The sequence below is a fragment of the Macrobrachium rosenbergii genome, chromosome 22, assembly GCF_040412425.1.
Source record: "Macrobrachium rosenbergii isolate ZJJX-2024 chromosome 22, ASM4041242v1, whole genome shotgun sequence".
In the NCBI taxonomy this organism is placed as follows: Eukaryota; Metazoa; Arthropoda; class Malacostraca; order Decapoda; family Palaemonidae; genus Macrobrachium; species Macrobrachium rosenbergii.
In genome coordinates this window covers 49,380,084-49,395,127 of record NC_089762.1, presented here as the reverse complement: position 1 = coordinate 49,395,127, position 15,044 = coordinate 49,380,084, and the positions used below count along the sequence as shown (strand labels likewise).

Below are 15,044 nucleotides of genomic sequence, written 5' to 3'. Positions count from 1 at the left end.
CTGGAAAGCAACAAGTTGATTAAATCATTATTATTCAAAATATACAGTGTATATATATATATATATATATAAAACAACAACATTTCTGTGTATATGACACAAATAACGCCAAACGCGAAGCAACACTGTATTAAAGGAACTAAGGCCTGTTGCCTTATCACAAAGTTTCAATACACAGCATTTTTGTTTTCATTCTTGAAAATTCAACAAGCGACTGTATCGAACGGGCCAAGTATGAGAGAGAGAGAGAGAGAGAGAGAGAGAGAGAGAGAGAGAGAGAGAGAGAGAGAGAGAGAGAGAGAGAGAGAGCTGTTGGTCACAACATCCTTTCCGTGGCATCAGGACGTTCTATCAAGCGTTTTGATTCTTTTACGGAAAACCGTTCCTGGCGATAAGGTGTTTCTATAGTGCTAGAAACCAGTGCACTGTTCATCAGAGTGTGGTTAACTTAAACAGAAATTAACCCTATCTCGCTCGCTTTCTCTCTCTCTCTTTCTTTTGTACAATGTCAATGCAACACTTAAACTTTGAACATACAAAACTTAATGGATTGTAATATATTTATCATGTTTACAGTACATAAACTTATTTGATGTTTTCATTAGTAAATATACTCTGACATCTACCCAGTTATCTTTCTTAAACCTTTTGGTATTTCATTCAGAATCTCGAACATTTATTCAGGAGTGAGAAAGAGAGAGAGAGAGAAAAAAAAAGATAATGCTCTTCAAAAAAGGACTTGTGGAGTGCGTCTGCCTGCTACTCTGGATTGCGGTAAGAGTAATTTCTGAGCGCATTAAATTAAATTTATCTGCGATGCAATTACGGTGATGCCTTAAAAAAATTACGTGTGCTTTCTATCACATGCAACTGCTACAATTTCAAGGAAAATGTTTGAGTTGGCAAAAGATTTTTAATATTGTTTTGGATACGACAAATAAACTTTTATGTGTTTCACTTACACACACACTAATATATATATATATATACACACTAATATATATATATATATATATATATATATATATATATATATATATATATATACATATATATATATATATATATATATATGTATGTGTGTGTGTGTGTGTGTGTGTGTATAATATATATATATATATATATATATATATATATATATATATATATATATATATATATACGCCAATGTAGTGTAGGAATAGGAATTGTCCATTACATTTCAAATGCACAGTTCTTGGTAATACAAAAGACCAACACATATTCATCAACAATTCGTTAAGCCAAAAATAATTTACTTCAACAGGGAAATAACAAGAATCTCTCTGAGGCATGCCTGAAAGGGCCATTCAGAAGTAAGTATTTACCATACGACGTTTTGTCTCTATGCCCTGTGCACTGTGTCGTCTGGTGTCAATAAGAACATGTTAAAAACTTGGTCATGCTTTAAGTTACTTTCGTATTGCTTAATTTCCTAAAGTTTTATTACTTAAATCTTTTCTGTTTTTGTAATTATGTTATTAATATTGGCATCAATCATTTTTTAAACTAGATCAGTTCTAAGCAGTCATTCAATTCCGGGCGAATTCTATAGACCTAGTCTGACATAGTGTGGTAAAACTAACAATAAGGGAATAAAAGTAGATATACATAGATAAGAGGGATAACGGGAAATTATGATAAATTTACCCCCCAATTATTGTTATTAGTAATACTGCTACTTGTTGATATCACTAACAGGAATATTGTTATTACCCAGGAACTATCACAATAGAACATCACGTTACGCAGCCTTCTAAAAAGGCAAGCCTGCTGCCTCTCGGGAAAGGTAAGGTTCTGTTGGCGTTATTCTCTCTCTCTATAATTTTCCTTAATTGCTACACTGACATTCCTTTATCTTTTCTTACTCTAAAGTTCCATAGCAGAGGCTGTAAATTTACTTATTGATACAAATTCTCTAAAAGTATCTAAAAGTAAAGTGAAAATCTACGATTTGCCCTCGAAACAATACAAATTTTCTCGCTCCATATCAGGGCTGTAAATTTTCTTATTTGATTAAATTACCACAGAGAGTTCAAACAAATCTACGATTTGTCTTTAAATCAATACAAAAAATTTCTTATTGGAATTCTCTCAAAGAGTTAAAACAAATTTACGGTTTGTCTTTAAATCAATACAATTGTCTTGTTTTAGGTGGGAATACCGCTTGGGTAGACCAAACAACGTATAGGCCTGGCCCCAGAATCCCAGAACCATTTGTCACTTCAAAAATTACGAAAGTGGAACCTCCCAAACCTGTACACCTAGGTACGTAAGTGCTAAAACCCAAACCTGTACACCTTGGTACATAAGTGCTAAAACCCAAACCTGTACACTTTGGTACGTTAGTGCTAAAACTTTTTCGGGGAGAATACCTCTGTCAAAGTCATTTTCCTGTACAAATTGGTCTGCAGAACTTGGGAAAAATGTTAACATTGAGAAAAACACAGATTTAAGTATGAATGTGTCGATAAGTAATTGGCTGTTCGTTCTCTAGAGCCAACTCCCTATTAGGGGAATCTGCTTAATGATACATGAATGTATGTATGAATGTATATATATACATATATATATATATATATATATATATACTATATATATATATATATATATATATATATATATATATATATATATATATATATATATATATATACATATACAGTATATATATATATATATATATATATATATATATATATAATATATTGTAGCTCTTCCTTTCTGTTCACAGATTGCAACAAAAACATTACAATCCAAAACCTATCTACAATTCACTGGCAGACCCCAAACTACCCGCAACCCTACCCAGAAGGCATAACTTGCAGACTACGCTTTCAAGTGAGTACCACCAAACACTAGAATTTGAAGTACCCGTTTTCATTTAGGCCAGTCGTCACTCCATTACCGGAAGACAGATTTCCTCCCCCTGTTTTTTGTAATTTAGCTGTTTTTATTATTATTATTATTATTATTATTATTATTATTATTATTATTATTATTATTATTATTATTATTATTATTATTCAATGAAACCGCGACCTGTGGCTAAATAATTTACTTCCAGCACAATGCCGGTTACTATCCATGAGACAGCGATCTGCGGAAAGGTACTATAGAAAAACTCTTGTTATTATTCACACTTATAACTGAAAGGACTTTAGTGGAAATGATGGATTTCGTTCAGTTATTTTTTTGTAATCAGAGATTTGATTCACTGCATAAGGGTATAACGCAGAGACGAACGATTATTCAAGATCTGTATGACCGACGTTTTCCTCCTCCAAATGACATGCAAATACATTCGTTTCATCTATGTCAGCTTTATCTAATGACTATACGACTCTTTCAAGCTTCACGAAATATTTCATATAAAAATTTTTAAAAAATTAGGTGTCTGTGTTTGTGTGAGCCCAGAAGCGCACGCAAACATATAAAATGTAAATATTCATGTGAAAACATTGCTGAATCATCACATCAATAAAGAAAACTGATATTTGCTTATACATTATCATTATTATTCAGAAGATGAACACTATTCATACGGAACAAGTCCACTACAGGGGCCACTGACTTGAAACCCAAGCTTCCAAAGAATATGGTGTTCATTCGAAAGCAGAAAGAGGAGATCAGTTATCGGAAAAACAGATAAATTAACAAGTTAATGAATGAATAAACAAAAACGTCAATAAAATTCCCCTGACTTGAAATTCAAGCTTCCAAAAAATTCGGTGTTCATTCGTTAGAAGTACCACAGGGTAATGGAAAATACAGAGGAAATCAGTTATCGGAAAAACAGATAAATTAACAAATTAATGAATGAATAAACAAAAACGTAAGTAAAATTCCCTTGAGCGTTAACATTAGATATGACTTTTTTTTTTTTTTTTTACAGTACCCAAATCATCAGCCCCCACGAGGCATTGCGGTTCTCTCGATGGAAGTTCCGAGTATGATTTTCACGGCAGATGGCGAACTGTGTCCCGGAGATCGTCTGACGATCGAGAGACTTCCCGACGGACATGTTGAGTCGTAAGTGAGATAATCTGTTTTTATGTATTTATTCGTCTCTTTTCGTCAGGTATTTTAAAATTTAACTGTTGAACTTCGGCTTCCTGGTTTGCCAAATGGTTGGAATGTCATGAAACACTAGTAGGCACTCGCGAAATTTATACCTATAACTGAATAATCTTTTATTTAAAAATGTATATGAAGTTATAGAAATCAGAATCACACATTTAAAATTATTTTTTAGGAATTGTTCACAGAAATCAAGAGATAAACCAAGCCACTTTGAAAATGTCTAAGTACTTAAAAAAAATGGTTTCATAATTTCTTTACGAAATCATATAAATATTTAAAAATAACAAATGCTTATCAGCACGGTTTTTTAAAGGTACAATGCCAAGGTGAAAATCCTAGTTATCACAGCTGAGGTAGCGGCCAAGATGAGATGGATTAAATGTAGAACCTGTATAAATAAATGTCTTTAATGATCTTCTCTTTCTCTAAGACTCTGTGGAAATCTAAGCGGGAGAACGATCCTTGTGGACGTCAGCTTACTAAGAACCCTCACGTTCTCTACGACTCCTTATGACGGTGGTGCTAGCATAGGGTTCAGAGTTGGGATCAAAGGTAAGATTTAATCAAACGCTCTATCGAACTGGAAACACTTGTTGCGCTGCCCCAAGTTTTACCCTGAAGCAACTGTGCTAAACTATAACGGTACATTTTAGAATTATTATATTATTTGTGCAAATTGTGCAATTAGAGGTTTATGGATTTTTTTTAATATTCGTAAAATGGGCTAAAAATCTGTTTGGTGCATTAGTACACATACATCCAACTAAAAATAGCACATACACACGAGTATGAGCTGCGTGAAGATCTATACACCCTTAAACTAATCAAAATTGCATTTGTCCAGTGTAGAAAAAATACTAATGTTGATTCTCTCTATGATGGAGAGCATCGTAATTGCGTTGGCAAAATCAGCATTTCATAACTATCACTTTCTTAGCTCCTGATTTGTTTTTATTTCTGTTACAGGTTTCTTACTGGGCTAGATATGAGACGTCAAACAGGAAAATAAACAACAGAAGCCAACTATGTTCATCTACATAGCAACTTGTGTGCATAGATCTATAGCTGCCTACTTGCATTCGTGGGCATTGACAAACCTACGTCTGCTACATAGAAAATCTCTGTTTTCATTAATTCTGTTAAAATTAGATTCATTTTAATAAAGTATCTGGAGTAATTTTATTTTTTATTCTTCCTTTTTTAAAAATTCTTTGAGGGTAGGAATGCAATTTCCATATAACAGGAAAATGAAGTTTTTGAAAAAATGCCAAGGAAGACATTTTTCTTCATATCTTGAAACTTTAGCAAAACCGATTGTCTGGTTAATTACTGTCTGCACTTTTCATCTTGTTCCTTACACTCTTTACAGAGTGGACTTCACTCACAACCATTTAAAATCTGGCAATCTATACAGTGCTCCTACTGGAATCTGCCCTTATGTGCAGTGGACGTAGAGGAGATTTCTGCTAGTCTTACATATCAATCACCAGCATTCATAACACCTAATAATATTAACGGCGACTCCTTCTCAAACTGAATTTGATTTCGTTCAAAATGAAAATATGCCCGAGTTCTCGTTTACAAATCATTTTCAGACGAGGGAAAGCAGTTTAACAAAAAAGAACAACTTACGTAAGTGCAAAATCCTACTTCCTTCTTGAATGTGTAGCTTTAAGAGAACGTTTTGGCAAAAAGTTACCTCAGTGTAACAACAACAAACTGGTCTTCTAAGGTAGAGAAGAAAGCCAGGTTTGTATAACCAAGCTGGGTGTCGTTTTCAAACACGAGAACCAAAGGTACATTCATTTCGAAAGCCAAGAATGTTGTTACACCGACTAGATTTACCATTATTTTAACGAATTCAGAGCGGCGGAAAAACAAGAATCCAGGTAAGGGTAAAAATTTGGAAAATATGTAGGTAGGCGCAGCACTTGTTTCTTCGTATGATGCGTCCTTTCCTTAATCTCATTTGCAGTTGGATGAACGAATTACGGGCCTAACATACGTCAAACGAGCTCTCTCTCTCTCTCTCTCTCTCTCTCTCTCTCTCTCTCTCTCTCTCTCTCTCTCTCTCTCTCTCTCTAAATAAATAAATAAATAAATAAATAAATAAATATATAAATAAATAAATAAATAAATAAAACTACTTCGAAGAAATATTCGCGATTCCATTCTCTTCTTTCCGAAAATGCTGTGCTGATCTAAGTAAACTTTGTTTTGATTTCAGCCTCAAACCTTTTTCTTGCTGCACACTCTATACGAAATACAGGTGTACAAGACGAAAATCCTTTTTAAAAGAGAGAAAGAGAGAAAGTATTATGACACCAAGGGAACAGGAGAATTCGTGGAATTACCGCTACTGTAAAATTCCTCTCCATTAACATCGACGCCGTTGAAGATGTTGACAAAACCGCCAAAAACAAACGGAACCGTAACTTTAGAAGGCCACCGGTTCTTGGTCGTTTGGCGCATATGAATGTGCGAAGAATTTGAAAACAAACCTCCCAAATTACGAGCAACGTTATCAAACACCTTTTTGGCAACAAATCCGAAGGTTAATCGTTCCAAATTGCATTTTTCTGTCGGGGGACTCGACCGTGAGCGCGGAAAATCTCGTTATTCAAAACCTACGGGACGTGAGGTGGTAATTGTGTCTGGAAGTGTTTTTGTGGCGACTTCATCAGGCCGGAGTGAAATATCGAATTCGTAGAGCAGACTATAGTGACAGTGAATAAATAGCGGGTTACGAGTGACACTGTATAGAAACAAATCTTCCAAAGATGAAAGCTGTGATGGATAACTGTTTATCACTTCTTTCTCGAAGCCTCTAAGGAAATGAGAAAGAACACTACAGAAAAGCACTTGTTACGGAATGACAATGTGTGTAATATTTATAATTCAGGGAAAAAATAAGAAGCAGAATCTTCTTCAAGGAAATGGCAACGGTATTTAGTTAAAGAAAAGTGCCTTCATCAAAGGATTCCCCAAATCTTATCTCCACCTGAAAGACTTTGAAAACGGAAGTTAGGAGGTACGGCGCAACTGCTGAGCTAATTCTCCTTTATGTAAGTGAAATATAGATGTTACATGAAAATTTAAAAAAAAATGTAGTAAAAAGATGGATGAGGGTGTTATACTGTAAGGTTTGGTCATGTATGGAGAACGGACGACAAATAGAAAAAAAAACTTGTTGACAAGGAAGAGAATTAGGCTAGGAAATGGTGGCTCACACTTCCTTGACAATATCGTTGGCATGCTTGCTTTGGAAAAAAAATCTCTTTCTTTCTGCAACCATCTGTCATATTTACTCCTAAATACTTCTGAGTTGACTGTTCCCATTCTTCTACCGAACATATTATCACTTGTTTCTCCTTCTTCCAGGCTTCCTTATACCCTCTGTAAACTCTTTTACCAGCCTCTGCAGTTTCTTCTCACTATCCCCTAACAGCGCCGTGTCATCAGCAATTTCGCACTCCACTCATGACCCGCTTTCTTATCTCACAACATTGCACCTATTACGGTCCACTCTTTGGCTTCTAACATCACTACACTACATACATACCCACACAGTACATACACACACACACACACACACACACACACACACACACACACACATATATATATATATATATATATATATATATATATATATATATATATATATATATATATATATATATATATATATATATATATATATATATAAAACCTTTCTGGAGTGACGTAGAGACCGTGACCGTGGGAAGAAATCTGCCATGGGTCTGTCAAGCGGTTCGGATTTCTACAGAATCCAAACTAATGTACAAACATTCACTTTTATATATACAGATATATATAAAAATACATATCTATATATTGTATTCGTGTATATATGGATGCGTACCTGCCAATGCAAATCTATATTAATGGTCGTATGCTTTCCTTTTACAGGCACATTCAAGCAAACAAAATTAGTACTGTTGTCACTTGAAAGCACAGATTTGGTCCAACACTGCCGAAATAATGGCTTTCATAAAGCTGGCCTTTTCTCTTCTTATTTGGCTTTACCTAGGGGTAAGTACTAATGTTAAAGAAACTATTTTTATAATTTTTCTTCGTGTACTGACTTGTACGTGCATGGTGCTACACACACATTATATTATATATATATATATATATATATATATATATATATATATATATATATATATATATATATATATATATATAATTCGTAACAAAGAATGGTAATATAATAATATAATTTAAAATAAAATATCTATTTCGTTACAATACCATAGCGCATTCACATTCTTACCTCAACACGTCACCATCTGGACTCTCAATAGATGAAAATATTTGATCAAAGAACTCAGAATATAAGCCATACCTCATAGCCGGGTGATCTTTAGCCGCCTGAAAGAAATGCAAAAACGTTATTTGTATTAATTCGTGTTACAAATGATATACAGTATTATATTCTGTAATCACTTTGAAAACCTTACCAAAAAAAAAAATGTATTTTTTAATCGATAGTTCTAAAGCAGATTTTGGAATTTCTTGTGTGTTACGCTCTCGACAGTTCTTTAACAACAGTTTGTTACACCCATCGATAATAACTTCAACTTCCCAAATTGCTGTCTTTATTAATCTACGGACACCCGAGACCAAATTTTGAATCGGCCATTTGTATAGACTACACAATTTTAAAGCAAAACGTTTAAGAAACTTAGTGGTTCACTCTTGCATTTCGCAGAGGTGGCACATCCCGAGCTAGAGGTTTTAAGCGTGTAGCTTCAGGCTAAACTGTATGGAATCATTATAATTATATTCTCAAGTGCAAATACTGCATTGCTCTAGAACAAGCCTGAAAGATCACTAATTGTCCCAGCAGGCTTCCACATAAATGTGCCCGTGTGAGAAAAAGTGAAACGAGCTACGAGAATAACAAATAAATAGCAGAAAAAATGGTAAAAAAGGTAATTTGTACATACATACAAAAAAATATATTGGGGATACTTTCATGAAGTATTGCGGATTCTTTTATACTTGAAGGTACAAGTAATCAATAACTTGAGGATATCTTAATTTACAATACACTGCCTAAAAGTATGTCATGAAACAAATATATCTGATTTATTAGTTTAAGGATCGCTGCCCTTGAATTTGGATTAGTCTAGAATGTGGTCCACTGATAATTTCTATAGTGACTGCACCCCGCCCTCCTCTCAGATTTAAAATGTGTTATCACCGTTTTTACATTACATCTCTGTCTTCCAGGCCTGTTTCTTGGGAGTAGTCGATGCCTGCCTCCCAATTGCCCCCGTTATCAAGTGTAAGTGGTTCAAGCGCTGTTTGCTATGCCTTAAGTTTTACTGTTTTACTGGACATCACCAAGCCGAATGACGTTATGACAAAGTTAGCAATATTGACACAAAACCGTATTTTTAGAAACAAGAACAGCACACGGATACACTACAGAAAAACTAAATGAAAGTCATTATCTTTGAGATAAAGTTAATCAGGTCTATAATGCTCTTCAGAAGGCAGACTGCCACTTTCAGCTACCTTCAAAATTTTGACAGGAAAGACAGGAATAAATTTCACTCTACTCAAAGATTGCAGGACAAAAGTGTCATTCAATTTGTGAAGTGTGTTCAAGTTCTGTTAGTCGACTCTAAGGTACCTCTTGAATTATCATTAATAGCTTTATGATAACCTGAAAACCAGTATAAGCTACGTATTATTGTATTCTTAGTTTACAAAACTTTTACAAATTATAAATCACGTTAAAACAATGCTATACTTTTTTTTATTTTACCGAGGTTTTCAAAAGGATCAACTGTATTGCTGAACATATGATTTCCTCAAAATGTCAGTAAATCTTCACTGGTCTTATCCCCTATCATAATTTCCTTATGGCCTTGCTAGTTTATTGTATCTGTAAGAGGGTCAAATACAGTACATAAATACACAGGAACTTAAGACTCTATGGTATCCTGAAGCCATGAAGCTACCTATTATTTCAAGACAGTTACAAGTGCCATCATATCAGCATCTACAATGAGACTGCCTTAACAAATCTGTAGATACAGATCCCATGCAACCTCCTTTGCAAACATGGATATTCACTATCTGAATGGATTCACAAATAAAACTGTTCTTGTTTTTTTAATATGCATTTTTTTGCCTTTCCATTTCAGACAAAGTGGTAGTTCATCCCAGCCAAATGCATCCCGGAAGTCAAGGTTAGTTCTACAACACATTAACATACGTCCTTCTGCATGAGCAAAAGTTGCCTTTGCCTTGCCTTGAAAGCTATTGTCTTGAGTCTGAATTGCTAATTCTCTTAAAGAATAGGTTACTTTCTTTCTCTGTATTATACATCATATAAATGCGTACTATAAATATACTGGATATACTTGTATGGATGTCTTTAGTACTAATTTGCAAATGTTAGCATATCTATCCATATGCTACATATCACCAGTATTAACATGAACTTCATGCAAAGTTTCCTCTTGCTTATTTTCTTCTTAGTAACTACAGTAGACTAAGTTGATTAGTTCACTTACACTTCAAGACAAGATAGTCCATAGAGTAGTGCACTGACACCTTTGTTGTGTTAGTCTTTACCTACACCATGGCTGCTGGCTTTGGAAAGAAGATACACAGTATTCAAATTTTGCACATCTTGTTGCAGCTCATGGTTCCTCTAATGCAAACTAGAATAGTGACTTGGATTGACAGGGATCCGGAGCAGCACAGGCGATGGCATATGAGACTCGGCTTTAGCAAAAACAAACTTACCTGACAATTTTGTACACTACTCTTAATGCAAGCCCTGTGATGCACTGGGTTTTGAAATAGCTCTTCCTCTAGCCATTTGCTGTGTATACTTTTAACAACAATAATAATAATGCTAGTTTTCTAAAGGTGTTGGTGCACATTTGTTATATGTAATAACTTATTGATGTTTATGACACTTTGAAGCACCTAGTATTTTAACTACCAAATAATTCAATCAATACTATTTTACAGGTATAAATCGACCCACTTCTAAACCACCTGCAACAAAGGTAGCCATCTTGACGACAACCTCCCCGATAACATTGGAAACAACCACTAGCTTTACAGGAACTACAATAGAAGATTCAACCTCCCCGATAACACAGGAAACAACCACTAGCTTTACAGGAACTACAATAGAAGATTCAACACCCCAAGAAACACTGGAAACAACCACTAGCTTTACAGGGGCCACAATAGAAGATTCAACTCCAGTTCCAAGTATATCTACAACTAATTGGGACACAATATCCACTCTCAGTACAAGAGCCACAACAATACCTACAACCACTATGAGTAGAGCAACCATTACCAGTGCCACTCAGAGGATGAACATCACCACAGCCCAGCAGAATATGACTACAACAGCTACCACACAAAGCCCAACCACAGAAACTACCATAAATAATTTGACGTCTAACACCATTACAATAAATGGTACCTCAAACACCTCGACCCCTGGTACATCATCAGACACTTCAATTCTAAGTACAATATCAAGCATAACATTATATACTACATCCCCAAGTACTACTACAACTAATACCTCAATCACAACTGATAATTATCAGACTATGACTACAACCACTATCAATCAAACTCAGATGACAGTACCCATATTACCAAATATGACCCAAAACACTACGAACGCCAATTTGACCACAACCATGACTACTTCAGACACAGACATAACTGGAACTTACCAAAGCAGAGTGGTACCTGTCTCTAACATCACTACGCTCCCAAGAGCTGCCACTCTAAATGCAACTGTAGATGATTCCATTCTAAGTACGACACCAAGTATGACATCAAACACAACTTCTCCAAGTGTTACTACAACAAACACTTCAATCACAACAGATTATTATCAGAGTTTGACTATGACCACTTCCAATGAAGCTCGATTTGCAATGCCCACATTCCCAGATATAACCGAAAACACTACAAACACCAATATGACCACAACTGCTACTACTTCAGGCACAGACACATCGTTGACCTTCCCAAGCTCCTCCACATCCATTTTGAATATCACTATATTCCCAACAACTACCACTCTAAATACAACTCTAGACACTTCAATTCTAAGTACAACACCAAGTATGAAAAATAAAACTTCAAGTATTACTACAACTATTGCTTCAATCACAAAAGATTATTATAAGAGTTTGCTTACAACCACTTCTAATGAAACTCAGTTTGCAATGCCCACATTCCCAGATACAACTGAAACCTCTACAAACACCAGTATGACCACAACCACTACTACTACAGGCATGGACACAACTTTTACCTCCCCATGTTTGTGCACATGCATTTTGAATATCACTACATTCACAACAGCTACTGCTCCAAATACGACTCTAGAAACTTCCTTTCTCAGTGCGACACCAAGTATGACAAACACAACTTCACCAAGTCTTACTACCACTAAAAACACTACTTCACCAAGTCTTACTACCACTAATACTTCAATCACAACAGATTATTATCAGAGTTTGACTACAACCACTTCCAATGAAACTTGGTTTGCAGTGCCCACATTCCCAGATATAACTGAAACCTCTACAAAAACAAATATGACCACAACTGACACTGCTTCAGACATGTACACAACTTTTACCTTCCCAAGTTTCTCCACATCCATTTTGAATACCACTCTACTCCCAACAGCTACCACGCTAAATAGGACTCTAGACACTTCCATTCTGAGCACGACACCAAGTATTACTACAACTAATACTTCAATCACAAAAGATTACTATCAGAGTTTGCTTACAACCACTTCTAATGAAACTCAGTTTGCAATGCCCACATTCCCAGATACAACTGAAACCTCAACAAATACCAATATGACCACAACCACTACTACTTCAGGCATGGACACAACTTTTATCTTCCCATGTTTGTGCACATCCATTTTGAATATCACTACATTCCCAACAGCTACTGCTCTAAATACGACTCTAGAACCTTCCTTTCTCAGTACGACACCAAGTATGACAAACACAACTTCACTAAGTCTTACTACCACGAATACTTCAATCACAACAGATTATTTTCGGAGTTTAACTACAACCACTTCCAATGAAACTTGGTTTGCAGTGCCCACATTCCCAGATATAACTGAAACCTCTACAAAAACAAATATGACCACAACTGACACTGCTTCAGACATGTACACAATTTTTACCTTCCCAAGTTTCTCCACATCCATTTTGAATATCACTACATTCCCAACAGCTACCACTCTAAATGCGACTCTAAACACTTCCATTCTAAGTACGACGCCAAGCATGACATTAAACACAACATTCCTAAGTATTACGACAACTAATACTTCAATCACAACAGATTATTATCAGAATTTAACTACACCCTCTTCCAATGAAACTTGGTTTGCAGTGCCCACATTCCCAGATACAACCGAAAACACTACAAACACCAATATAATCACAACTGCCACTACTTCACCCAAGGACACAACTTTTACCTTCCCAAGTTTCTCCACATCCATTTTAAATATCACAACATTCCCTACAGCTACCACTCTTAATACAACTCTAGACACTTCCATTATAAGTACAACGCCAAGTATGACATTAAACACAACTTTCCCAAGTATTATTACAACTAACACTTCAATCACAGCAGATTATTATCAGAGTTTAACTACACCCACTCCCAGTGAAACTTGGTTTGCAGTGCCCACATTCCCTGATATAACTGAAAACACTACAGATACCAATATGACCACAGTCGCTGCCACTTCAGGCATAGACACAACTTTTACCTTCCCAAGTTTCTTCACATCCATTTTGAATATCACTAAATTCCCAACAGCTACCACTCTAAATACAACTCTAGAGACCTCCATTCTAAGTACAACAACAAGTATGACATTAAACACAACTTCAACAAGTGTTACTATAACAAACACCTCAATAACAACAGATTATTATCAGAGTTTGACTACAACCACTTCCAATGAAACTTGGTTTACAGTGCCCACATTCCTTGATATAACTGAAAACACTACAAATACCAATATGACCACAATAACTACTACTCCAGGCATGGAGAGCTCTTTTACCTTCCCAAGTTTTTCCACATCTGCTTTGAATATCACTACATTCCCAACAGCTACCACTCTAAATACGACTGTAAACACTTCCATTCTAAGTATGACACCGAGTATGACATTAAACAAAACTTTCCCAAGTATTACCAGAGCTAATGCTTCAATCACAACAGATTATTATCAGAGTTTAACTATTCCCACTTCCAATGAAACTTGGTTTGCAGTGCCCACATTCCCAGATATAACTGAAAACACTACAAATACTAATATGACCACAATCACTACTACTTCAGGCATAGAGACAACTTTTACCTTCGAAAGTTTCCCCACATCCATTTCGAATATCTCTACATTCCCAACAGCTACCACTCTAAATACAACTCTAGATACCTCCATTCTAAGTACGACACCAAGTATGACATTAAACACAACGTCAACAAGTGTTACTACAACAAACACCTCAATCACAACAGATTATTATCAGAGTTTGACTACAACCACTTCTAGTGAAATTTGGTTTACAGTGCCCACATTCCCTGATATAACTGAAAACACTACAAATACTAATATGACCACAACCACTACTACTTCAGACATAGACACAACTTTTACCTTCCCAAGCTTTTCCACATCCATTTTGAATATTACTACATTCCCAACAGCTACCACTCTAAATACAACTGTAGACACTTCCATTCTAAGTACGACGCCAAATATGACATTAAACACAACTTTCCTGGTATTACTACACCTAATACTTCAATCACAACATATTATTATCAGAGTTTAACTACACCACTTCCAATGAAAC

At 35.4% G+C, this 15,044-nt stretch overlaps 2 protein-coding genes across 4 annotated transcripts; both read left to right on the top strand.

The window, feature by feature from the left end:
- The first annotated feature begins 265 nt into the window (after positions 1-265).
- LOC136850411 (uncharacterized) lies at positions 266-5,278 on the top strand. 3 transcript variants are annotated; one of them, XM_067123996.1, is made up of 9 exons: positions 266-396; positions 665-774; positions 1,286-1,334; positions 1,739-1,807; positions 2,173-2,286; positions 2,753-2,859; positions 3,914-4,050; positions 4,532-4,653; positions 5,068-5,278. In XM_067123996.1, exons 2-9 carry the CDS (start codon positions 721-723, stop codon positions 5,082-5,084), a joined length of 669 nt encoding a protein of 222 aa, XP_066980097.1. In that variant the 5' UTR covers positions 266-396; positions 665-720; the 3' UTR covers positions 5,085-5,278. The 3 variants fall into 3 exon arrangements, with proteins under 3 accessions (XP_066980097.1, XP_066980098.1, XP_066980096.1); XM_067123995.1 differs by lacking the exon at positions 266-396 and having other exon boundaries at positions 450-774; XM_067123997.1 differs by lacking the exons at positions 266-396; positions 2,173-2,286 and having other exon boundaries at positions 438-774.
- Positions 5,279-6,691: 1,413 nt separating this feature from the next.
- On the top strand, positions 6,692-15,023 carry LOC136850500 (mucin-2-like). The gene is made up of 5 exons (XM_067124070.1): positions 6,692-7,166; positions 8,035-8,157; positions 9,364-9,418; positions 10,287-10,331; positions 11,125-15,023. Exons 2-5 carry the CDS (start codon positions 8,107-8,109, stop codon positions 15,021-15,023), a joined length of 4,050 nt encoding a protein of 1,349 aa, XP_066980171.1. The 5' UTR covers positions 6,692-7,166; positions 8,035-8,106.
- The last annotated feature ends 21 nt before the right edge of the window (positions 15,024-15,044 follow it).

What these genes read in the sequence shown, in the direction of transcription:
- LOC136850411 (XM_067123996.1), top strand. Translation starts at nt 721, where the DNA reads ATGCTCTTCAAAAAAGGACTTGTGGAGTGCGTCTGCCTGCTACTCTGG. An exon ending in CCTGCTGCCTCTCGGGAAAG is followed by an intron (nt 1,808 to 2,172) that starts GTAAGGTTCTGT and finishes GTCTTGTTTTAG; the next exon opens with GTGGGAATACCGCTTGGGTA. An exon ending in TCCCAAACCTGTACACCTAG is followed by an intron (nt 2,287 to 2,752) that starts GTACGTAAGTGC and finishes TTCTGTTCACAG; the next exon opens with ATTGCAACAAAAACATTACA.
- LOC136850500 (XM_067124070.1), top strand. Translation starts at nt 8,107, where the DNA reads ATGGCTTTCATAAAGCTGGCCTTTTCTCTTCTTATTTGGCTTTACCTA. An exon ending in AATTGCCCCCGTTATCAAGT is followed by an intron (nt 9,419 to 10,286) that starts GTAAGTGGTTCA and finishes TTTCCATTTCAG; the next exon opens with ACAAAGTGGTAGTTCATCCC. An exon ending in AATGCATCCCGGAAGTCAAG is followed by an intron (nt 10,332 to 11,124) that starts GTTAGTTCTACA and finishes ACTATTTTACAG; the next exon opens with GTATAAATCGACCCACTTCT.